General features: G+C 43.7%; 1 protein-coding gene across 6 annotated transcripts in view; it reads left to right on the top strand.

Annotated features, from left to right (window-relative positions):
- The window catches only part of CHL1 (cell adhesion molecule L1 like), a 463163-nt gene that overhangs the window by 242010 nt on the left and 194355 nt on the right, over positions 1-26798 (top strand). For 3 of the 6 annotated variants that reach the window (XM_085624524.1, XM_085624521.1, XM_085624522.1), the window contains one exon: positions 5455-5642. In XM_085624524.1, the coding sequence (XP_085480650.1) occupies positions 5525-5642 (118 nt within the window). In that variant the 5' untranslated portion in view covers positions 5455-5524. Of the gene's footprint in view, positions 1-5248; positions 5376-5454; positions 5643-26798 lie in introns of those variants that run through there. The other 3 variants (XM_085624520.1, XM_085624523.1, XM_085624525.1) reach the window with 2 other exon arrangements.

The following is a 26798-nucleotide window of genomic DNA, read 5'->3' as shown; positions in this document are numbered from 1 at the left end:
TTGTGAACGAGGTTTTCTAAGATATGTTCTGAACAGGAAAGTTAATATGGTATTTGAACAATTATCATTTTAATCAACCCACTTTTGGGTTACCAATGGATACAACAATCCAACCAAAAACATTAAATAGTTCTGGTGGCCTCTTCCAACCAAATGTTCCGCAAGCTGCTCATAACGATGAGTGTCAGATAGCAATATTCTGCTACACAGTAACCATGCATTGCAATTCCGCTGTCTAAAGCACCACCTTCTATGCGGTGGTATTAGGCAAAGTGATGTCCCTCCCCTCTGACGACCCTGTCCCTGATTGATATTTCACAGATATTCATTGGACTTGGCTGAATTGGGCCCTCTGGTTTGTTCAGGCCCCCCTGAAGGGTTGCTCCACAGGGGCCTGCTTTTCCTCCTGATTCTAAAGGAAGTATCCTCTTGTAGTGGATAATGGCCAATGAATAACTGCTGAGCAGCGACTGTTTACCTGCTGCCACTCTGGCCCAAGAGACGACACGAGTAATGAATGGTGAATGTCCACCACCCAGTGGCTGGAATGACAGTAGACGGCGAGTATTTTATACACAAGTCTAAATTGTGTTGAGTCACTCGTGAGGAAAACTAAGCAAGTTTGTGCTTGGATACAAAATGCCTGCTAGCTACAGGTTTGATATGGATTCTGATAAAGGTGGTCGAGCCACTGAAAGCCCAAGCCAATCTCGAGCCAAATACCTGTCTCTGGCTCAGAGCGAGGTCCTCTTAGAACCTGGAGCCTAAAACAAGCCGAGATTACCAGATAGGCGATGTGGCCTACTGGCTACATGTATCATCAGAAGCCGAGTTTGAATCATGGCCGTGGCTCAGCTTCCTATGAATTGTGGCAAATCTTTCCGTGCTGACACAAAACCATATAATATAGTGTGCTTCTGTTGTAAACTGGTCCTATGTCCTTGGACAAGGTTGATGCTGTGTAAAATTGCCCAAACTAAAATGTAGATTCTGCCTGTCATCCAAACTCTAATTTTATCCTCTTAGAATTAAACACAAAGCATTATTCTCTAATGTCAGAAAGAGATACCAGTCTAGTGACTGAATTGCAGAGTGTGAAACTGGAACATCTGGGATCAATCCCAGCTTTCATGTTTGATCAAAGTGATCTTAGGCAAATACTTTATTTCATCGACCATCCTTTTTGTTCATTACCACACATGAGAGCACCTTCAAATATCTACGTTCAGTATGTACTGTACAAAAACATGTGTTTGATTTAATAGCCCATAAAGTTGCTCAATCTATAATAACAATCAAGGCCACATATACCGTACACGAAAACTGACGTGCCTTTAAGTTCACTGATAGTGTTATCATCATGGAGGGGGCAGGAATGTTTCTCAGTTTATGTTTAATAAACTCACTTTTAATTAATAGTTTCCAAATTTTCTGATGAACAAAATGTTTCTGTGTTAAAGAAATACAATATGGAGAACACCCTATCACACACTAACCTGATGCTTGCTGCATGATTTACATGTCAAATATGTTCAGGGCTCTGCTCGTGCACGGACATTTAGAGCTAGAGCCGACCCTCGGCTCAGCTCTGGCTCGGCTCTCCCTGTTAACTTGTTGGCTCGCCCACCTCTTAATTCTGAGTCCTAGGGTTAAGAAAGCTAGGCAAGATGCGTGGGTAATGCTCATGAAGTGCTGGCAGCAACTAAGGTTTGTGAGAGTAAACTATGTGGGCTGTAGAGGCCAAAGATAAGAAACTCTGTCAGTCTGCACTCGAGTAATAAAAACATAACATACCCCTAGTTGAAAACGGAACTATCGTATGTCCTACATAACATTTGTACTAACTTTTCTGTCCCATCAGACCTTTCATGCAATTCCAGCTTTCTCTTTTCTTCCGTGTTATTTATTTCCTTTTAGCTCTATATTATGTTTCAATCAATCAGTGTTCTTGTAAAGCGCAGCTACTCACCAGTAAGGGTCTCAAGGCACTGAGGTGTGGCAACGTTTCGCTCATTGATTCTTTGCGTGTTGACGCCATTTATCCATGGGGTTTATGGCTTGTGAGTAAAACCCCTGTATGTAGTAGGCCAATGCTCGTCCAGGGGGGGTTGATATACCTGTAGAGTGAACTGGTGGTGTGCTCCAGGCAGGCAGCATGGAGGTTACAGTGCATGTGGCTGCATCTCAGGCAGTGCTTTCAATGGGCCGGAAGTGTCTGGTACGGAGTACCGGCACTTTTTTATTCTGAGAGGGAGAGTACCGGCACTTCTCAAGAGAAATGCTGTACTTTTAAGTGGAGAGTACCAGAACTTCTCAGAAACAAGCAGGCACTCTGGTACAGAGTACCTGCACTTCTATTTTTCAATTTCAAGTACTGATCTCAGGGCCTATTTGCTGACCCTCCCTCCCCCATCAGTTTATGGTCCCTCCACTATCTGTTTAAGAAGTCTAGGTTGCAGCAGCTTACAGCTCAGTGCATCCACCTGGCAGGACTGCCCGGGATGTATTCGATAGTGTACTACCAATCGAGCCACTCTGTCTGATTTCAGTAGTTTCCTAGTTTCTCCTGTACCAGTTTCCACCACCAACAGCCCCCCGTCCCCTCCTCCCACACCACCCGCCGCACTCTCTGTTTCATTTCCCCTTTGTTCGTTGCCCCGGGTTTCTTCTTTGCATTTGAACGAAATATGCAGGAATCCAATTCTACCAGTTATTTGCCCTGACAGAGGAGTAAACAATCCTACAAAACTGTCATGCACAAATGTCCCATCACTCACAGGGTGTAATATACCAAGACATGCAAGCAAGAGGCTGCAAGTAACAGCCTGCCGAGAATTCAACATTTCTGCGCGTAGCACAGTAAACAGACTGGGGTCGTGTGTGCGGGCAGGGGTGAAGCAGAGGGGAAGGAAGTTCGAGGCAGAGAGGGAGAAGAGGAAAGCGAGGGAGAGGATGGAAGAGACGGTAGAGGAGAAGAGGGAGAGGAGGGAAAAGAGACTACAGGAGAAGGAGGAGGAAGAGGAGAGGCAGAGGAGAAGAGGAGTAGGAGGGAATATTCAGAGGAGAAGAAGATGTTGAGGAGAAGAGGAAGAGGGAGAGAAGGGACGAGGCAGAGGAGAAGAGGAAGGGGAGGGAAGAGGGAGAAGAGGAAGATGAGAAAAGATGAAGAGGGGATGAGGGAGGTGGAAGGAGACAGAGAAGAAGAAGAGAAAGAAGAGGTGGTAGAGGGAGAGGAGGAGGAGAGAAGAAGGACAGGAGCTGAGAAGGGAAGAGAATGAGGCGCAGAGAACTCGAGACAAATGGGGGAACGGCGCAAGAGGAAGAGCAAGTGAAAAGTCAGAGGAAGGGGCGATGCAGTGGTGGGCAAGAAGCAGGGGAATGAAGAAGACAGAGGAGGGCGTAGGGAGAGCGGGGAAGGACCAGGAATGGAAGAGTGAGAAGCTAAGAGGCAATGTGGATGTAGGAGGGGTGAGTCTGCGGGGAGGAAAATGAGGGAAGAGGTGGGAGAGGAAAAGTTGAAGATAAAGGAAAAAAGAAGAAGGAAAGAAGGAAAGGAACGAGACAGAGGTGAAGCGGAAGAGGAGGGAAGAGGCAGAAGAGCGAGAAGATGATAGAGGGACTGGGGGTTTAGAGGAGGAAACAGGGAGAAAAGAGGAAGGGGCAGAGGGAGGGAAAAGCAGACATAAAAGGGGAAAGGGCAAAAGAGGGAAAGAAACAGAGGAGCAAGGCAAAAAATGGGAAGAGGCAGAGGAGGAAAGAAGCAGATGAGGGAAGAAGCACAGGTGGGAGGAGGAAAAAGAGGAAAGAGGTGCAGGTGAGGAGTGAAGTGGTAAAGGCTGGAAGAGACAGAGGAAGCGAAAAAGGGGAGAAAAATGAGGGGAAGATTCAGAGGGGAGAGACAGAGTTACTGGTTGGGGGTGGATATGAAGGGCAAAGGAGGAAAGGCATTGGAGGGTAGAGGCAAAGGAGGGAATAAGTAGGTAGAGGCTGAGGAGGGAAGAGGCCGTGGAGGGAAGAGGCAGAGGAGGGACCAGGCAGGATTGTGAAGGACAGCAGAGGTAAGAGTTACAGGGATGATGGCACACGACAAGCAAGATGCTGACACAAAGGATGAAGAGGGGGATAGGGTAAGTGAAGAACATATAGATTGTGAAAAGTGAAAGATGAGGCAAAAAAAAGGGTAAGCATCAAAAGGGGTGCGGGGATGGGAAGAGATAGATGAGACAGAAGAGAGCCCGACATGGAGGGGTGAAAGAGCAGGAAGAGAAATAACACATCGACAAACCTTGGTGGTGGAAAGTGTGAGAAAGCGAGCTTTAAAGAGCCGCAGAGAAGAACTAATGCAGAGACAGGAGCATGCAAAAAGGAAGAAAGTGTGAGTGAAGCAATCAATACAGGCAGAGAAGGAGATGCAGAAAGAGGGGGCCGGATGGTGGGAGTCCAATTCTGGTAGGGAGAGGTGAAGGAGAAAGAGTGGAAATAAGACATTCCGAGAGGGAAAGAGACTGTAATGGGGAAGAGAGAACACGCAGGCTTTGGAAGCCGAGCTGAAGAATGCTGACACATTGGGGGACAGCACATTTGAGTTTAAAACCATAGTAAGGAGGCAGAAATAAAGGGAAAATTGGGAGGTGGGGAAAGAGCAAGTGTGAACTGTTGATATATTTTAACGAGGAAAATGGAGGGCGTGGGAGAGTCGGAGAATCTAGTCGATTGTGTTGGAAGGGGGAATATAAGATTAAGACGCAAACATATGCGGAGAGAGAGCTGATGAGTGTAAGGGAGGACGAAGGGTGGAGGTGAAGAAGTGGCGCAAGTGAAAAGAAAGGGAGAGACCCCGATGGAGAGAGAGGAAGAGTGAGTGAGTGGCAGATGGAACTCGGTCCTGGGAGGGCTGCACCTGTTGCGTGAGTGTCTGTGCCGTCTCTGCAAAGCAGAGAGTCTTAGCCACAGATTCCTGTCTGAGTCCCTCTGGCTTTCACTCCCCCGGGGAACAGAACAGCACAGCTGACTCCCAGCCAGTGCTGGGTGTTTGTAAACTCCCCCGGATTCCCAGTGACACAGCGAGGCACGCACGTAGTTTATTGTGAAAAGACTTCCCCAAGAACTGTGCCTGTCTGAGGGATGGATGCCCTCAGCGGACAAACATCAGAGGTGACGAGGGAGGCGGGGGCGTCGAGGGCCCCTCCTTACCCCATCGCCCCCAGGAACTAAACCTCATCAAGTGAAAGTAATGGAAACTATTCATCAGCAGCCCCTCTGTTGCACCGCCAGGCGAACACGAACAAACAGGGCTTCTCTCTGCTTAAAATAGGATTATTAATCGGCTTCCCCCGGACGCAGGGGTTCGCGTCTGCCTCAGAGCACACATACATGTGAGCAGGACGCTGGGTTCTATAGTTGTGCATTCGGACAGACTGCAGATATTAAAATGAGGATTTCTGGTTTCTGCAGGTTAGCAGCACCGAATCGCCTCAGCGCAGAACCTCCGACCGAGAGAGGAGCAGCGCGGGTCAGGGGTGACATGACCGGAAGCGAGACTCCCCGACGCCCCGTGAAGATGCCCGCCCGCATCCCTGGCCTCCTCGTCTGCCTCCTGTCTGCCGTCATCTCCTCAGCCGCCCTTGAAATACCGCCCCAAGGTAAGGATGACGCTTCTTCGCAATACTGCGCATTGCTCGTCTCTGGAAGTTGTTGTACTCTGTTTTAGTCATTAGGCACACAGCTATGAAAATGACACTCTATGGGACTCTGGGCAAATCACTGCCCCTTAAGTTATGTAGAAGATGCCGTGTGAAGTTTGACAAGTTTCCGTATTTCATTATTTATATATGTATATATATGAGCGTTTATAGGAGAGTTTATTAACTGGAAACAGCACTGGCGTTGAGTTTTGAAATGTCGAAATTGATTTAAAATGTTTAGATCGTTTGAGTGAGTGGCACCAATTTCGTTGCTCTGTTAAATTAATTTACATTCATAAAGAGAACATTTTTCCATTAGCCCAGTTATGCCCACATAACAAAACATTAATATCGCTTACATCTATATCTGTACTTCAGTTCCAGTGACAACTGTGTTTCATAACTGAACATGTTTCTGCTGAACATGTTTCTGCAATATATATATATATATATATATATATATGTATATATATATATATATATATATATATATATATATATAGAGAGAGAGAGAGAGAGAGAGAGAGAGAGAGAGAGAGAGAGAGATCAAAATATCAAACTCTGCTGTTGGTCAGCTCATTTTGAAGTGTTCTCTGGTGCAGCAGAAGTTCAGAGGATGCGTAGAGCTGTGTTTTGCGCCACCGGGATTCGAGAGGTGTCATGTCTTGCGATGACCTGTGAAGGGCAGGCAGAAGTTTCCCATTAGAGAGAGTTTCTTTGAGTATATGGAAGTAACTTCCATACCATGCTCACGGATTGATGTGAGCCTCTCCACTACAGACCTTCCAAGGCTTTGAATAAGGAGTTCTTGATAAGAGTTTTACCAAGACATAAGTGAGCTTTTCCTTGTGCCAAATTGTAAAATGATAAGCAGAGACTTCTGTGCAATGTTCGGATGTGTCAGAGCCGCTCTCACCTATCCTGCGCTCCAAGTGACGTCAGAGCTACTCTCTTCTATTCTGAGCTCCATGTGACGTCAGAGACACTCCCCTCTATCCTGAGCTCCATGTGACATCAGAGACACTCTTCTCTATCTGTCACAGCCACTCTTCTTTATCCTGAGCTCCATGTGACGTCAGGGCCACTCTCCCCTATCCTGAGCTCCAAGTGACGTCAGAGTCACTCTCCCCTATCCTGAGCTCCAAGTGACGTCAGAGCCACTCTCCCCTATTCTGAGCTCCATGTGACGTCATAGACACTCTCCTATATTCTGAGCTCCATGTGATGTCAGAGACACTCCCCTCTATCCTGAGCTCCATGTGACGTCAGAGCCACTCTTCTCTATCCTGAGCTCCATGTGACGACAGAGCCACTCTCTATTCTGAGCTCCATGTGACGTCAGAGACACTCTCCTATATTCTGAGCTCCATGTGATGTCAGAGACACTCCCCTCTAGCCTGAGCTCCATGTGACGTCAGAGCCACTGTTCTCTATCCTGAGCTCCATGTGACGACAGAGCCACTCTCCCCTATCCTGAACTCCATGTGATGGCAGAGCCAGTATCTCCCTTTCTAAGATGCATGCTCTAGAGCCGCTGTCCCCTGTACTGAGCTCCATGTGACGTCAGAGCCACTTTCTCCTCTTCCAAGAGGTATACTGCAGAGAAACTCTCCCCTATCCTGAGCTCCATGTGACGTCAGAGACAGCCTCTCCTATTTTAAGATGCATGCTGCTGAGCGCTCTCTCCTATCCTGAGCTCCATGTCACGTTAGACTAGAGCCACTCTCCCCTATTCTGAGATGCATGCTGCAGAGCCGCTGTCCCCTATCCTGAGCTCCATGTGACATCAGAGCCAGTCTCTCCTATTCTAAAGATGCATGAAGCACAGCCGCTCTCCCCTATCCTGAGCTCCATGTGACATCAGAGCCAGTCTCTCCTATTCTAAAGATGCATGAAGCACAGCCGCTCTCCCCTATCCTGAGCTCCATGTGACATCAGAGCCAGTCTCTCCTATTCTAAAGATGCATGAAGCACAGCCGCTGTCCCCTATCCTGAGCTCCATGTGACATCAGAGTCAGTCTCTTCTATTCTAAGATGCATACTGCAGGGCCGCTCTCCCCTGTCCTGTGCTCCATGTGATGTCAGAGCCACTCTCCCCTATTCTGATATGATAGCTGCAGAGCCGCTATCCCCTCTGATGAGCTCAATGTGACGTCAGAGCCAGTCTCTCCTATTTTAAGATGCATGCTGCAGAGCCGCTCTCCCCTATCCTGAGCTCCATGTGACGTCAGAGCCGCTCTCCCATATTCTGAGCTCCATATGTCATTCAGAGCCACTCTCCCCTATTCTGAGATGACTGCTGCAGAGCCGCTCTCCCCTCTGATGAGCTCCATGTGATGTCAGAGCCAATCTCTCCTATTCTAAGATGCATGCTGCAGAGCCGCTCTCCCCTGTCCCACACTCCATGCGACGTCAGAGCCACTCTCTCCTATTCTAAGATGCATACTGCAGGGCCGCTCTCCCCTGTCCTGTGCTCCATGTGATGTCAGAGCCACTCTCCCCTATTCTGATATGATAGCTGCAGAGCCGCTATCCCCTCTGATGAGCTCAATGTGACGTCAGAGCCAGTCTCTCCTATTTTAAGATGCATGCTGCAGAGCCGCTCTCCCCTATCCTGAGCTCCATGTGACGTCAGAGCCACTCTCCCCTATTCCAAGATGCATGCTGCAGAGCCCCTCCCCTCTATCCTGCGCTCCACTTCTGTATACTGAAGTACCAGGTGTCTGAGAGTATCTTTTGCCAGAGAAGTATTCCAGTGGTTCAACAAGGCCTCGATTGGTAGGGATTCATTGCTAACAAACTTCCTAACGGTTTGACCTGTGTCTGCTCTACTAAGATGTTGCGTGCCAAGGAGTCCATCTCTCTTTCTCTCTTTCTCTTTCTCACTCTGACTCTCGTTCTCTTTCTCTCTCTCTCTACGTTTATTGAGAGGTCCCCATGCTTGTTGGAAGTCTTATCCCAACAAGATTTCTCTCATATAAATCTCCACCATATACCAAAGCTGTATGTATGGAATGGAGCTCTAGTTCAGCCCTCCCATGCTTTGCCTCCTCTTCTTATGTAGCAGCCTTTGAGGAATGACCTCCTCTACAGAGAGTGGAAAAGGCTTGAAGGGAGGTTTCTACTTTACAGTCTTTCAAATATTGACAGAACTACTCCTTCTACAAGGGGCTCATGTAAAACCGCTCCTGTAACTTTGGGTAAAGTTCACACTATATAAAAATCTAAATACAACAAAACCAGAAACATGTGGCATGTGGCCTTTACTGGTGCACCTTTTTGGGAACTAAGCTTCTAATGTATATGCTTTGATATGTTTTTGGGCCTCTGACTCCTTTCAAAGAAAATAGAGTCGTTTAAAGAATTTTGGCAAGCTGTATAAATGTGTTAGGAAACCACACACTTGATTTATTTGCTTTCTGTAAGCATACATTTGAAGCGTGCATCGTAATGTTATTATTTATTAGGAGCAAAATTACACATAAATGAAAGGCTAGAGCTTACATTTACTAAAGGATGTTCGGTTGCGCACGTGCCTATGGGCAATGTTGCACTCTAGTTTTTTAGAAAGCGCGATGGACTTGAAGAATTTGTTTTGAGCACCAGTCACATTACACAATGACAATTTTTTTTTGTAGGCATGGGGAGATTAAGTAATTTGCCCAGAATCACAGAATGTTGAGCCGATACCGACACTCGAAACTGGTTCCCCAGCCCCAAAATTGGCAGCTCTGGCCGTTATGCCACGTCCGAGCCATTACACTCTTACTCCAAGCCTTGCTTTATTCAGCTGTCTGACGGAGGGCGCTTTAAGCACATCATGCGAGGTATAGCTAGGATGCATGTGCCTGCTGGGGGAAGTGTCCATCTCTAAACTTGGGCTGACCCCCAGCATTTGTTGCACTTGTTAGCACTGTTTGGGCATAGGTCGCAGCTCATTAGAACCGTTCAACACCCAAATATAGTAATAAGCAACAGAAAGGTGACCAGTCAACCTTTGCAAAGCAGATTCCGCCGTGCATCACTGCGTTCTCAGTAACTGCTGAACCGTTTGGACTAGAAACTTTTTTTTAATCTGCAGATTATGCATCTGACGATGGATTATGTGCCAAAAGCAGCACTTTTATAATTGTGTGATAACTGCCATTACTGCACATATTGCCTTTCTCAATAAATAAGTAATAACACTTTTACGAAGATTCAGTAACCTATATTGCACAACTTTTCACTAAGCTAATATTTACAACCCAACCAAAAAAATTATTCTCAATCAAATGCATTTACCAGTTCTTGTTGTTTATATTTTCTAAATACCTTTTGAATCATTGTTTTCATTTTGCTGCATATAACACGTGGTGTACTAACTCATTGTTGTGCACATTGGTCTTTGGTTTCATGTATGCTGGATGCACATCTAAACTATAAGATGATGATGCTCATGCCAGACCCCCAGTCATTCATCTGTGCCTGTGCACAAGTGCAGAAGGTAGCTGTGGGTTCATTTTTAGTTCCGACTAATGAACGCTTCAGAATGACGTATTGTTCTCAATACGTTGCAAGTTCTTAGGCTTGGGGTTTGGCCATCCCCATCCTCAAGAATGGATGACTGTGCTGTCTGTCTCAGTTCCCTAATTCTGAATGAATTGCTTTCCTTCCTATTCTTCTGTTTGTCCTGGCCATGTTCATTTCAGTCTCAGTGCTCTGATTGGATGACGTATCCTTCCACTGCTGGCATCATACCATTCTTTGCAGGATATGGAAGGACCTATTTTCTCTTCCTGTTCCCACACCATTCATTCACCCAAGCATCCTCATGCGCACCCATCTGCATTCTGCTTGTAACGCTTTCACTACTTGAAGCACTGTCAACTTAAAATGGTTTTCCGGTCACTCCAGAATGGCCACTCATACATGTGTATGTACACAAAATGTTTCTTATGTGAGCTAACTTTGAATGCGATTTATTCAAATAAAACTAAACTCTTTCAAAGATGGCCCCAGGGGATGAATGCATATTCATGGTGGTATTCTTTCCATGAATTTTGTAATGTTTTACATCATGCCATTTCAAGATGGCAAGCAAACACTCATGCATTCTCCGCAGCTTTATAGAATATCAAGAGACATTAGCAAAGCCAGTCATTTTCATGGCTCAGACCTATTGGCCTTGCCACTGCTTGTTTAAGGAATATTGTGGTAGGCAACACACGCAATATTGACTTTGTCAATGCTTGTTTAAGAACGTGCCGTCAGCAACACGTGCACTTACTCGGAAACATGAAGGAACAACCATCCCTCCATGTTTCCAAGCTGTGTTGTCAGGCTGTTTTGTGGTGCGAAGTTAGTACATGTCTATATATACTGTGATTTATTCCAGAATGAGTGAAGGCACAGAGAGGGATCCTGGTATGGCCTCTGATGATGTGTGACAGAGAATGCAGAATTTCAGTCTTCTTTTCTCTATGCAGACGATTCCTTTTATAGGCTTTCAGACCCCACAAATGTTTTCACTCTGTAAAAATGTCTGTCAGTGGTAAGAATAGAAGGAGGAATTACTTGTTGTGCCAAATGAAACATGGCCATAAAATCCCTTACAGCACAGTGCTTTCTTCTGTAACAATGCAGAAAGATAAAGGTGGAAGGAAGCAGTGTGGAAAGAATGGAAAGGGAGAGAAGCACCGAGAGAGGACAAAACTGAGAGAGGCAGACATCACAAATTATTTTTGCAGCACAGTTCTATGTTCTGTAACAAAGACGAAAGATAAAATGTGAAGAAAGGAAAGGAGAGAGAAATAAGAGGCACAGTAAACGGGAGAGGAAAGGGAGAGGGGGAAAACAAGAAAAAGAGATCTATGGGAACTAAACTATTTTTACAGAAGAGTTCTGAGGGGAAGGCAAAGAGATTGGAAAATGGAGACAGAGGGTGAGGGAAGGGAGCTTGTTTGGAAGAAAGGACAGAGGGTGTTAGGCGAGTGGAGAAAGTAGAGGAACAACTGAAAAAGAAGAGAACAAAAAAAGGAGATTGGCAAGGGAAGCAGTATCCCAAAGTCTCAATTAAAAAATGGAAGGAATGGTTATTTTTCACAAGAGGAGGTCACAACATGACCCTATTCCAACCTCCTAGGAAAACACATTCTTGACAAATTTGGGACAAACTGGATCTATACCTGGCTAAAATCAAACCACCATAAGCATTTTATTGGGCTGGATGCAATTTTCATTTATATAATATATACTTTAGCTGACTTGTCATATGTTTTAGTCACATGACACATAGAAAATCTCGATATGCTTGTATTATTGAATTGTACTTTGACCTATTAACAGGTAGTCACAGAGAGACACCGTTGTTTGCCATACAGCTTTGTTATATAAAATAAAGATATTGAAATAAAAAAAAATAGTCAGATCAATGAGTCCCTTATCCTCTAGGTTTTAAACATAAGATAATTTTCTCAAGCATCTCCTCAGTATCCGTACCTTTTATGGAGGGAAAGAACAGCTGGGAAGCACTCCAACTATATAAGTAATCCAGTGACATTACCTATTCCCAATATCTCCTTCATAACATGATGCCCCTATTCCAATTGAACAATTTCCTCTTGGTGGTTATTATCCCGCCACACACAGTACTCCTGACTGAGGAGAGACATTTATATTATATTTTTCACACCCTTTGATGTTGATGGGTCTGCTTCCCAATGTTCTTGAAATAAAATGACTTATTATGAGAAAATAAACCATGGGCAGGCAACTGCTGACTGAATCCAGCCAAATTATTGGACACAAATCTCCTCACCTGCTAATATTGCATCTAATGGTCAAACACTACAGTGTGATGTAAAATCAATATCATTGATCTGCTCTAAAACAGCCTCTAGCTGAACAAAATGAACTGATACAAGGTCATGTAGAAGAAGGTCACACCTGCCTATATATATATTTTTAATACCTTGCATTTACAATCTTAGAAATCTCTCATTCTGGGTTGATGCATTTCTGGAATTAGGAACTTGAAAGATTTCAAGCATATTCACTAATGATTGGTTCTTAAAATTCTCAATCATACTGGGTCGCAATATTACTTGGGTCGCAATATTAATTACCATATAAATAATGAAATATGTTGCAAATTGCGACACACTGCTATTACAGGGGTGGTGTCCTACTGGGTTCAGGAGACCATCATGTCTGTGAGCACTTTTAAATTTAGCAAACTTTTTTTTTGTAAATACAACCTGCTTTCCTTAAAGGAAATGGGGCTGCATGTAAAAAAAAAATGTTCTTCCCTTTTGTAAATTCGTTGCCACCTCCTTTGAGGTGTTGGTAAATTTTCAATATTTTGTAGCCGGATTTCAGTGCAAAACATTAATACATATAATACCGATTCAGTATGTGGAAGGCACCACTATAATACCCCTTCCTTATACTGAGTCGGTATCCAATCTTCGGAGTCAGAAAATAAAAAAAGTGTAACTCCTAAAATGGCATTAGTACACAGGAAAAACAAAATAATGGTTGCAAATCCCGAACCGGAGCATTGTGACTGTTAAAATGCATACTACATCTAGCCCCTACCCTCTGAAACATCCTTAATAAGATGCACAGCATGAAAGGTACGTGTAGTATAAAATGGTGGTGGAATTTCATTGCCCATAACCCCTCGCCTGCTATACAGGTGTGAATAGTTTTTAATGGTCATAACATTTACATTGAGATAAAAATTACCCTGCCAGGGGACTGTACTGTTAATTCAGGCGTGCATTGTGGAAAAAATAATAGATCTTGAAAAATGAAGTGAATCGTCAAGCACCATACAAAAACGTACCAGCTTCCAGATACATTTCTTGGATGAAATGACAGTAAATTTAATTGAGAATGGTTGTTTCATCTGGTTTCAAATTAATTTTTTGATGCAATCAAATGATATAGTACAAAGTCAAGGTTAAAATAATGATTCAAATCTGTTTAGAATAATATCTGCTGCTTCAACAAAGAGAGTTTTCTCAAGGCGCTCCGGTGCAGTTTGCCAGAGTGCCTTTTAAGAATAAATCTCCAGGCTGCTCATTTGCAGACAAAGGCAGAGCTTGAAAACAACAGACAGGCGTGGACGAACAACATTTTAGCTGACAATAGTAAATTGGGCGATTGCTGCTGGATGGCACTCAGAAAAAATAATCTTATTGTGTACTCTTCTGATTGTATACTTCAAAATAACTTGTGTGAGGTTTTATTTCTTAATTCACAGAATAAAATACAACTGTGATGACTACCGGCCTGATTTAGAATAAGATGGCAAAGGTAAAGGACTTATTTGTGGAGGAAATGATAAACCTTAGATGGAAGAATTTTCTGTTGGTCCAATAGAGCTGGGCAAAAAAAATGTTTTTCAGTCGTCAGGAAGAGGGTCATGGTGACAATCTTTGTAAAGTTGCCATTCACTATTTCCTGTCATGGATTAAAAACAAGACAGAAGAAGGTAATCCCACAATGACACCCTCACTGAATGGTTTGCAGTGGTTTGGATGGTCCTACCTCGCCATGTTTTGTGCAAAATGCCAGAAATCCTCCCATTTCTGTAGTAAGGTTGCAGAGAGGGTTTCAGTGTTTTATGAAGTCGGATTTTACACATTTCATCTATCCTTTTAGTTCTGGCATTGTTGGCATGGTTTCTCACGTAACTTTTTGTTGACTTCATTTTTGCTGGGCTAAGGACACTGCACACTTTAACTTTATCACTGCTAACTAGTGCGAAAGTGCTTATGCTCTCTCCTTAAAACATGTTAAATCGGCTTATACCCAATTGACATATTTAATTTACCTGCAAGTGCCTAGTAAAGTGGCACTAACTTGCCCAGGGCCTGTACATTAAATGCTACTAGTGGGCCTGCAGCACTGATTGTGCCACCCATTGAGGTAGCACTTTAAACATCTCTCAGGCCTGCCTTTGCAGTCTGTGTGTGTGCAGCTTTAAGCTGCCATTTCGACCTGGCAAATTAAACCTTTTGCCAGACCCAAACCTTCTCTTTTAATATATATATAAAATATATAGTCCCCCCTAGGATAGGCCCTGGACAGCCCATAGGGCATAGTGAAATGTATCTAAATGTAGGATATGTACTTTTAATTTTTACATGTTGTGGGAGTGAAAAACTCAGAAATACGTTTTTCACTACTGCAAGGCCTACCTCTTACATAGGATAACATTGAAGTTACCTTAATACATTTTATAAGTGCAATTTCCAAATGGGAACAGGTACCCAGTACATGTTTAGTGTCCTCAGAATTGTAATGAAAAATCCTAACTTATGGTGAAGTTGGATTTTAAAATACAATTTTGAAGATTCCAGTATTAGAAAGTTGCCATGTTCTTGCTTTAGCTATTTTGTACCTGCAGCTTGTCTCTGGATCACATAACTGGGTGTAGTTGACAGTTGGGCTTTGTGTATTCCTCTTAGACAGCCACACACAATGGGGAGCTTAGCTGTGACTGGATGGGACATCAATGGCAAGATGGGAGGGAGAAGCTAGACCCAGCCCCTCTTACTGTGCCCTGCCTTCACACAAAGGTCATCAATAAACAGAACAAAAGCCAATGCTGCATGTAACTCGTCTACACAAGTTACATGCAGCATTGGCTTTTGTTCTGTTTATTGATGATATTTGGTTTGGCCTTGCTGCCAATTGAGCCAGAACCCCATTTGGTTTTCAAGGTTCACACAAAGGTCTGCATACTCCCATAGCTTGTCCGGAGCCAGGAAGGCAGGGCACCTGTGCACTTCAAAGACATGGCTCTAGAAGCTTCTCCCCACTTTAAAAGCACAATGGGTATAAAAACTGGACCTCAGACACCAACTCTTCAGTACACTTCTGGAACTGTAGATACTCTTCCAGGAAGAAGGACTGCAGTGTTGCTGAAAGGGCTGTTACTCTGCTGGACTGCTGCTCTGAAGGACTGCTGCCCTTCTGTGCTGACCTGTGGTTCTCTTGCCTTAGTGAGAAGGACTGGACCTGCATCTCTTGAGCCCAGAACACAAAGAGACTCCAAGGGCTGGTGTCTGGCCTCCTGATATGAAGCCTCAAGTACGCAACAGGCTTCCAACAATCTTGGACCTGGACTCTGCCATCTGTGAGTCTACCGTGCCAAGTGATGCCACCCCAGTCTTGGACCCATGGAAGTGGGTTTAACGTGCTCTGTAAGTCTCTGTGGATCAAGCAGAACAGCTGCATCTCCTCTGCTATGCAGGGCAACCCCAAGCAGAATGGATGCATTATCACTGCTGCATGAATTAGACCCGTTGCGAAGACCAAGATCTCAATGTATAGGAACCAGTGCTGCACAACACATCCTGTAATTATAAACAACAATAGTCCCTAGAAAACAAGGAATGAAAGTAACAATGAATAAGGACCCAATCAGTACTTATTTTTAAAGACTTGTCCAGCCGGACAGTGGTCATAAATTTTACTGATATAATGATATGCCAAAAATATCAAAGAAATTCACAAAGTGGGACACAAGCCTGTGTCCAGTACATACAGCGAAACAGAAAAACAGGAACAAGAGGTTTGTTGCAAGTAACACAATTTAGGAAATGAACCAACAAACAATTCATAGAGCACCCTTATGTATCGCAATTAATATTTTAAGACATATAAGGTGTTTTCAAGTGTCGACGGCGTTTCGATCCTATTAAAAGAATATAAGGATCATCATCAGGACAACAATAATTTTGCCTGTAAAGTATAACCTGAATAACCTTGGAGAGAAAGAAAAAAGGGGGAAGAAACAAGTTTTACAGTTAGGGCAGTAGTTACTCAGGAAAGTCAAAGTTTAAAAGTCTAAAAGTCTGACAACTAGGAAACCCGTACGTGATAATATGCCCAAAATGCTGAATGTAATATCAGCGAAGGAGGAAAGCAATTGCAGAGTCATAAGAACTGAGTTATGACAATAATTCACATGCGTCAAGTATAAACATTTGAATATAAATTACATTACATTGTTGAGTAGTAGTGTGGCAACATATAACTAATAGCAAACATCAAGTGAGCTTTAATAACCATGCCAGTCATTGGAGGAGCAAATGTTAATACAGCGAGTGATGTGCTTCGAACAGGAGTGTGCCAATCTGAATCATTGGCTGGATATGGAGACGATATACTGTGCATGGGGAAGTGCTAGGGAGAGAGCCCAAATGGTAGTGAGTGATGGAAAAGAAAAGGAAGAGGACGAGTGATAACGGGTGAATCCAATGCGTGAAACTTACCGCGAGGGCGGTCGATTCAGCGGCGTGGTCTATATACAAAAAACATGGTAGCCAAGAATTAGGGTGCATCCAGGAGAGTATCCGGATAAAAAGGGATAATTAGAAATTGAGACTCACCGTTGTTAAGAAGGCGTGTTAAGCCTAAACTAGAGTCCGTGGCAGAATTGCCGGCAGGGCTGAGTAGTCGTCTGTGATAGTAATCTGTTACAAGGAGATGGGCAGTTAACTAAACACGGCGTTGGGTTAATTTAAGGCTAGTGGGCGAAAGGGGAAGAAGAAGAAACTCACCAATGTGTAGTCGATATACCAGGTTTCCGTCGATGCGGGGAGCTATAATCCGTCAGTGCGGCAGCTACCAGGAACAGCGTGCGTGAGTGTATAAGGAGGAGGAAGAGAGCCCTGATTGGTTGACCGCAAGCTTGGGTGTGAAAAGCGAAGAGGGGCAATAGTGTATAGTGGCGGCCATCTTAAAGAAGTAGAGCAATCACTATAGTACAGGAGTTTGACTGTTATAACATGAAATTTTGCAGTGGTGGATACATAAATATTGAATCAAGAGCGATTTAGAGAGGAAAGATAGAATAAAGTAGAGTTGCAGTATACTCAAAAGTATAATAGTTGTAATAGAAGAAAAATTCAAGGATAGAGGTGGCCATATTAAAGAGGTGAAACACGTGAAAAAGTGATCATAAAGGACGAATAATGTATTTAACACATCCTGGACACAGTCTCTCACATCCCTTGTCGAAGGCACCGTCGATTGAAATCAGACTGCACATTGCAGCCTCGCAGCTCCTTGGAACTGACGCATTATCCCGACTGGGCACTGCATTCGCGATGCCGTACTTTGCAGGGAAACCCCCGTCTTATTGATCCTCAACGAAGATGGAACCCTCGCTTCGCAGCCTTGCTGCATCTCTGAACCAGCTCACTGCTCAACTGCGTGAGACATTTTCGATGCATATCCACACAACATTCCACAAACCTGGATTAAACTTTCAGCGGCCCTAACTGGGTCTCTGTAGCCGGCCCGTACAAGATCGCAGTCTCTCTAAGCTTGTCTTGCCTAATGTTTCATCCTTCTCCTTGGCTCTTTGCTTTTAACCTTTGTGGATGCAAAGCTATCTAGGAAGCACCAAAGTGCTGATTTTCTGCTACGGATTACAGAGCTGTCTTGGTCTGTCTTGGTGGGTCGCTCCAGTTATTCATTTAGCTTTATATTTAACGGTCAACCGCTACAGGGCGATGTGCAAATCAATATCATTGATGTACTCCATAATGGCCTCAAGCTAAACAAAATAACGAAGCAAGGTCATGTAAAATAAGATCACACCAGCATATTTGTTTTCTTTTTAAAGACCTTGCACTTAAAATCTCAGAATTCCTTTATTCTGGATTATCAAGTTTCTGAATTCAGGAACTCAGAAGTGTTCAAACATAAGTAAAATTGCAAGACATCTGGTTATCCAAAGCCCACTGAGACTGGACTGGAAAGACACTCAACACCAAAGGTTAGTACTCTGACACCCCATATCAGAAGCATGGACTGAACAGGAGCACTCACTTCTATAACACAGTGTCTCCTGGTATCAAAAGCATGAACTGAACAAGGGCCTCACATTTTCACTAATACTGGGCCTCCCGGTATCAGAATCATGGATTAAACCAAAGCACCCTCTTCATCTGTACTATAGTGCCTCCTAGTATCAGAACCAGGGGCTAAACAAGAACACTCACTTCTATAAAAACAGTCCCTCCCTAGTATTAGAAGCATGAATTGAAGAAATGCACTCACTTCTTCCTTAATATTGTGACTCCTGGTAACAGAACCATGTCTTGAACATGAGCCCTGCTTCATCTCTACTGTAGTGCCTCCTGGTTTCAGAATCCTGGGCTGAACAAGAGCACTCTCTTCTTCACTAAAAGATTACTTCTCAGTACAAGAATCACGGACGGAGCAAAAGCACTCCCTTCACCTCATATATAGTGACTCCTTGCATTATTAGAAGCATGGACTGAAAAAGAGCAGTCTCTTTGTCTCTGATAAATTGCCTCCCAGTATTAGAAGCATGAATCGAACAAAGAGCATTCACTTCTTCTCTAATACTGTGCTTCCTGTATCAGAAGCACAGGGTTGACAAGAGTACTCTGTTCTTCTCTTCTCTAATTGAATAACTCCCAGATTCAGAAGCATGGGACAAAAAGATTCCCTTATTCTCTAACACGGCCTCCCTGTATTGGAAGCATGGACTGAATAAAAGAACTCCAGGCATCTCTAAATCTGTGCTCCATGTATAAGAAGCATGGACTTCACAAGACCTCCTAAATGATTTGAACACGGCTCATGCTGGAAAGGTGAGCCAGAGAAGGTCCTTAAAAATAGGGATGAAGTGGTTTTGTGTGTATTAGCCAGAGATCATGCAGGTGACAGCATGGACATGGTTACAGGAGACTGGGTGCCTCATTTACAGGTTTTTGGCATAGGGCAGTGCAGCATGTCGCCTTGCTGCACTGCCCTACGTCAAAGTGAAAGGGCAGGAATGCACCATATTTAGCGAATCCAATGCACCTCTGTCCTTTGCCCCTGCCGCCATTTTGGCAGTCTAGCACTAATGCAGGCACCCTTGCACCATGGTATAAGGGTGCCTGTGTTGTAGGCAGGATTGTTTTTTGAGCAGGAAGGGGCACCTTCCTGCAAGAAAACAATCTATAGAGGTGTTTTCTTTTATCTATGTGTGTTGCAGAATGTAGCACACATAGAAAGAGGAAAAACATGTAGAAATAAAGATAGTTCTCCTTGCTACGCCTACCCTGGGATGGAATAAGATTTAGACGCATTTCCAGGTTTACAAGTTATTGTTAATCTGAGTGTTCGTCAAAACCCATGGGAGTTGCGTGGGAGCACACACTGCAAAGCCCATGGAATGCCTCCCTTGTGCTGCGCTGCTTTCGCAAGATGTATGAGCCACTTAAAGTCACGCAATGCAGTTTTGTGTGGCTTTATAAATCTGACTCAGAGCTTTGTGCCACGCATGTCCTCCTTTGCGTGGTGCAAACATGACGCAAGGCTCTCATAAATATGCCCATGAGTGAGTAATGCAATCCTGTGAGGTGGCCACTACTCCTTAGATAAAAAAGAACACAAAGTTTGGCCTTTAGATCAGAAGGGATTGCCTGGGGGGACTGATCCTGTGGGAAGATAAGAGTTGGACTCCAGGTTTTTTTAATATTTCATTTTTTTATGTACTTTTGCAGCTGCTGGAGATACAGTAGACAACCAGGTCATGAGACTGGTTCAGAATTTACAAGATAAGCAATTATTATGTATGTGATGAGTCAGGCCTTCATCTGGGGCTGGAGCTTGACTCCCTCATGAAACTGAACTCTGTATTTCAGGTAGTACTTGCCAATGACAATTTGAGATAAAGCTATGTGCCTCAGAACACTGATGTAGGACAATGGCTTTTTCACGCAGTATGACCTTTATGGGTTATATGTATCAATTGAAGATTATTTGGGGTAAAAAGAAAATCTTGGAAAACATAAGTTGATGAGAGTTTATTTGGATGCGTAAAACTGAAAATAATGTCCTTTGCTATAGGTGTCGCTGGACCCTCGATGTTGCCTTCACGTGCAAATCTAATATCACAGCATCTGGTAATTGTCTGGTGCTGTATTACCACATACCGAGTTCAGGGGAATAACACAGGCCCACGCAGCCCCCGCAGTCGGGTGTGCCCCTGAGCTACAGCACCGTACTCAGGCCCGAGAGTTCCATATTAAATAAGGAGTGGGGGCCCCTTCATGTACGTTGAAGGGTTGCCCCCTCAACTTTCATTACGCCAGTGACCGAGTTGTGTCACATAGAACAAGGAATTACATTGAAACCAAGTATTTATGCACCAATTTCCACACTTAATTCCTACATTCTGTGTAGTTTTCCTGGCATGCACTCTACTATGTTGTATTTCACAAATATATATTAAGAAACCCCAAGGATGGGATAAAAGCACTTGCAGAGTAATTCACACCTTGGAGCCCTGGCTGAGTTAGTAGCTCTTGTCACCTGCTGTAAGAGATTGGATAATATTTGGAGTGGGCAGTCACCCACCTAAAGGAATAATAACACTAGTTAAATTAGGTTGAGCTCGGTCCCCTTGTAGCTATGGCAACAAGCAAGCAGGCTTACCTTAGGGAAATGTGTAAAGTATTTACGCTGTACCAAAATGTGTAAAGTATTTATGCAGTACTAAAACAGCAACAAATTTAAAACACCTACGAGTAAAAATTCCAAAACCAAATTAGAAAAAATGGTATACATTTTAATAAAATATGATACCAAATGAGAAAAATCTAATAAGGGGAACTGGAGATGTGACTTTTTAAAGATTTAAATGGAAATAGTGCCAAAAACCACTAAGCACTAGAGAGGAACATAGGCACGATTTCAGGTGGACCCTAATGGTGCACAGATCAGATACACAAAGTGAATTTATCTTGGTCAAAGATTTTATGTTCTAATATAGTTTTTTTTATGTTGCTCAAAAGCCATGAGCCCTAAGCTGTATCCGATGAACACCTTCCCAATTAGGTCACACTGATGCCAAAGAGGTCATGGAAGACCAACTGTTTTCCGATTCCCAAGTTTTCAGGGTTTATGAAGCAGCTCTTCTGGGTTGCCTCTAAGGGCTTCCAAGACACCAGAGACAGCACTTAGGTATCGGGATTGACTCCAACAGAGGCCACTGGCAGGGTCCAGTTAATTTCCAGTGTTTATTGGTCAACTGGTCACTTTAAGAAAAAGGCCTCTTGCAGCTTGTAGTGTCCCTGTACCCAAAAAGGAGTTCAGTCAACTGACCCTTGGAATTCACTTCTCAGTACTGGGTACACGTGGAGCAGGCCCAGCCCATCACTTCTCCACAGCAGATCCAGTCCTCTTCTGATCTTCTGCAGATCCAGAAAGTGTTCTAAGGAGCTGTTGGTGAGGTGCAGGCTATGTAGCTATTACTAGCCTGTGGGTGGGGGTGACTCCAGGACGAATGTATGATGATACAATGCATGGTGTTACTACGCGGTATGTAACAACGCGGTCATTACAACGACCTCGTTGCTACCACGCATGGCTTTACATCGCAGGTCGTTTCTACGACTTGAGCTAGATGGCGTGTTGGATTTAGGAATAGTATAAATTACTATTCCTACTCCAGTTAGCGCAACAGCAGGGAATGTGTTGGATTTAAAATCCAACACATTCCCTGGTGTTGCACGCCACCTAGTGCAAGTCGTAGAAACAACTTGCGATGTAAAGCCACGCATGGTAACAACGTGGTTGTTGTAATGACCGCGTTGTTACCTACCTGCGTGGTAACAACAGCGTTGTAACCGCTGTTTCCCCTCCTGCACACTCCATCACCAATGAGGAAATAATTCCCAGGATCAACCATTCCCACTTTTGCAGCGCATCATATGTGCCTTACTGCAAACTTTCCTACATTTCACCATTCAAAGGAAGATCCAAGATGGCACAGGCCTTCTGCCCACTGAGGGAGCTTTTGCTCCAGTTAGGGGTGTGCTTAGGGAAATAAGCAGTTCCATCCTCCTAAGCTACACCAAACTGTTTCAAACTGTTTCTGTGGCTAGCTCCACTTCCACTGGGGTGGAGATTGGGTGACTACCATGTGTTCAGGGAGAAAATGTTTTTCCTTTCTCAGGTCTCTTCTTACAAAATCAACTATGCATAGGAAGGGCTTACATCTACGCCTTTCAAGTTATTGAAATTCTTGAAGTATTGATGTCCCCATCTTCCCTCTCTGAGTTGATGGGGAGCACATGCCCCACACCAAGCTAATGCTATCACCAGGCCCAAGATAATTTTCTGCTCTGGGAGCAGTTTTCACACCTGCATTAAGGTAAAGCACCGGCTGTGCAGTTGCTGGCAGGCTAATGAAAATTAGCTCCCAGGGGCTGCAAGGAGGGTGAAGGTAACCCTCTAAAAATTACTTTTTCTAAATATTTATTACAAATCAAACTTTATCACTGAATTGAATTTTTAAGAAATATTAGACATTTACGTAGAACGAATTTTCTAGATATTTCCTGTTTAAGGTTACAGAGTAAAACTCATAATGTGTACTTTGACATTTCCAGGATCCATCTACAGCTATACTAGTGAAAATAGCTTTTTGGGAGGTAGTCACTGGAGCAACATGCCAATTTTAATTTCGCACATGCTCCACATTCAAATCCTAACTTTACTATTCCTAAATGCTTTTTTGAATACCAAAAGTCGTAAAGTTAGGATTTCGTTTCAGTTTAGGAGTAGTAAAGTTAGGAATCCTAACTTTACTACTCCTAAATGCCTTTTGTGAATATCGAAATTCATAAAGTTAGGATTTTGTCTCAGGTTACGTTTGTGAATCGGGCCCCTTGTTTTGCCCACCAACACTGTGGATGGCATTTTAGGTGCTGCAGTCCACAGGCAGCATTTAACTTCCAGATCTTGGGTGTATTTTCTACACAATGTACTTGGGAGTTATATCAAGTTAAATATGTGAATCGATGTAATTCAATTTAACCATGTTTAAAGGAGGAGCACAATCCCTTTACTCCTGTATATCAAGGGTAAAGTGCACAAAATTATAATTCCAGCGAAACAGAAAGGGAAAAGATTGGGATTTAACTCACACCAAAGCTGGCCGTTTCCTACAGTGGCAAAATCATGAATTTATGAAAACTAGTAGCTATTTTGTTGATAGCATTGTCAGAAGATTTAGCTGGTCTTTTATTGTCAAAAGGGTTGTGCAAGGTATTGATGATGTCCAGGTAGGGTGTATGAGCAGAGAAAGAGATATATTTGGTAGACAAGGGTGAGGTATGACATTGTCATGATGTGTCTCACCGAAGGATCTATTCTTTTGATTAGTCAGGGTCAATGCATAATAATATTAAGGCGGGTATGAGATTTCTAAAACTCAAGGAACGATATAATGGGAGAATCCATCTCCTTCAAGCTGGGTGATAAGCGGAACAAATGAATAAAACATGATCACTAGTTTCTGAAGCTGCCACATAATACAAGCTTTACTAGGCACAATGGATTTATCCCACTTATTTGTGAAAATCGTCATTCCTAAAATACCACATCAGAACTTCATTAAGAGGGAATTAGCCTGAATCATTGAGACGTATCTAAATATGGCTTATAAAGCAACATTGATTCGGATTCCAGAAATTGAGCTGATAAACTTCTCTTAAGGTCATTCGTTTGACTGACACCTATAATACAATCCCAATATTACTCACTGAGCTTAGTTTTCCAGACCACAGTTATAGAGGCTTGATCCAGCCAATGGATTCAAGCCCATGTTTTACAAACCAATCCTTCACATGGCGTAACCAGGGTAAAGTGCCAGTCGGATCCAGCCTCAGAACGTCCTGGAAGCCTTCTCTATGCATGGCAAGCTGATGAGTTGCCCACAACCTTATCCAATATGATAAAGCTCTAACAATAGCCACATGTTCAATTTTCTTTAGGCCCGAATCAAAGTATAGTGGCATCAGGGGTGTATTTTTGGATAAATTGACCAACGATCTAACAAAAGAATTGTCTCTTTTGGTCAGGACATTAAAATGTTCATGTCCTGAAATATCCACACCATACAGGGCAGCTAATTGAACCTTCGCTCATATATTCTAATACAAGAGACACAGGTTTGGTGAAAAAAACTTTATAGGCTTGTAGAATCTCTGTGCCTATGTGAATCGTTATAGCTTGCTCTTTGCAATTTGGGGCTTCCAGGATAAACTGTTCTCTAATCTAATGCCTAAGTAATCAAAAGTGGGAACCTTGTCTAAACAGATTCCCCTCAAGCTCGCCCTGAAAGTCTTGTGCAGAATCATTGCCATATAACTTGTTTTTGATGCATTGATTTCTAGGCCCATCGGGGTGCTTGAAATTAAAATGGTGTCATCAGTAGATTAGGAGCTGAGACACCATTCAGTTTTGAAGAGTCATGGGTACAGCTCATTAAAGTATTGCTGAAATCATTAGTAAACAAAGAGAAGAAAAAATTAAGCCACCTGAGAGCCAGATGATGGGTTTTATATCTGGTTTGATCATGGTGAAGCACAGCCCAATCTTGAACTCTTGGAAAATGCTGCACAGAACCTTCCTATGCCTGGACCCTTGGGGATGCTCCAAAGTCCCCACTCTGTACATGGGGCACTTTTGGAAAAATGCTGTATAGACATGCCATTTGCTCTGACCAACTTGTTGACTGTCTTGGAACTAACAGTTTATATGTTTGGGGAAACTGTGGAAAATGATTTGATAATGGAACTTTATGTAATGGGAAAATGGGAAAATGGCAAGTGTGAGAAATGGAGTTACTGGTTGAGAGGGGGGTAAAACCCTACTCAAGCTGCATCCACAATCCTTTTCAGGATGAGGTACAAGCAAACCCCAAATTAACCTGTGCTCAACCCTCTGGCACAGAGCAGTCAGGCTTAACTCAGCAGCAATGTGAAAAGTATTTATGTAGCATTTCATGCAGCATTTCAAACAGTAATATGTGAAAACACAAGAAAAATTCCACACCAATTTAGACAACTAGAGTACGTTTTAATAAATTAATCAAGACCAAAAGGACTAAAATCCAATCAGTAGAACCGGAGATTTGAATGTTTAAATATTTCAGTAAATATAGAGCCCAAAAGTACAAAGTGCAAACTGTTGATATCTGGTTGCACTTGACAGAGACAAAGTCACAAGTTCAGGTTGACCGAGATGGAGCGTGGGCCAGCTACAGGGACCTTGTTAGGCCCGCTAAACAAGAGTACCTTATATCCAGGTTTGCAGAGCATTGTGAGGTCCCGTGTCTAGAATGTGGAGCGTAGCCGAACAGATTCATTGTTTCCGAGGAGCTGCAGAGCTGCAATGTGAGGTTCTGCCTCATTGTCGAGGATCCAGTTGACAAGAGGTTGTGATGTGAAGTCCCACATCGAGGAGGCGTCTCACAGTAGAGGCAATGCGTTAGTTCCAAAGGGCTGCAAGGGAGCAATACAAGAACCTTCATCGGTATCGAGGCTGTTGGCAACAAGATATTTGCATTGCAAGGGACGGTGTTGGTGAAGATCACAAAGTGGCAGATCCGATGCGGGCTGCAAGGTCGATGCAGAGTCCTTGCGCTGGGAGAACCCCCGCAGCAGAGGCAATGCATCAGTCCTACTCGGGATTGTGCTGGGCTATAGAGGTGATGCGTCAGTTTTGCTGTGTACACGGATGGACTGTCAGAGCACCTTCAGGCCCACTTGCAAGGGTCCCTGACTGGGGTGGCACTACTTTTCAGGTTAGGACTCACAGATAGCAGAGTCAAGGTGCTGGGTTCAAGGTTTTCGGAGTCTTCTGTCCCTGAGGCTTTAGTCAGCAGGCCAGCCAACAAGCCCTTTTACTCACTTTGGGGTCCCGGGTTTCCCCATATGCAGGTCCAGTCCTTCTCATCCAGGCAATATGGCAGCAGGCCAGCACAGCAGGGCAGCAATCATTCAGAGCAGCAGTCCAGCAGAGTGGCAGTTTTTTCAGCAGCACAGCAGTCCATATTCCTGACAGAGCATCGACAGGTCCAGAAGTGTACTGAGGAGTTGGTGTCTGGGGTCCAATATTTACACCTGGGCCTTCCTTTGAAGCGGGAGAAGCTTATAGGCGTTTCCCTTTGAAGTACCCAGGCATGCCACCATCCTTGTCCTGTCTCTAAACTAACTACAGGGCGTTTGCAGTCCTTTGTGTGGTGGCACGACACAGCCTATTCAGGTGTTAGTAGGGTTTTCCCCAGCTCCGCCCTCCTAT

This window comes from Triturus cristatus, chromosome 9, assembly GCF_964204655.1.
Source record: "Triturus cristatus chromosome 9, aTriCri1.1, whole genome shotgun sequence".
NCBI lineage: Eukaryota > Metazoa > Chordata > Amphibia > Caudata > Salamandridae > Triturus > Triturus cristatus.
The sequence above is the reverse complement of the archived record's forward strand: the minus strand, read 5'-3'. Positions and strand labels throughout refer to the sequence as shown.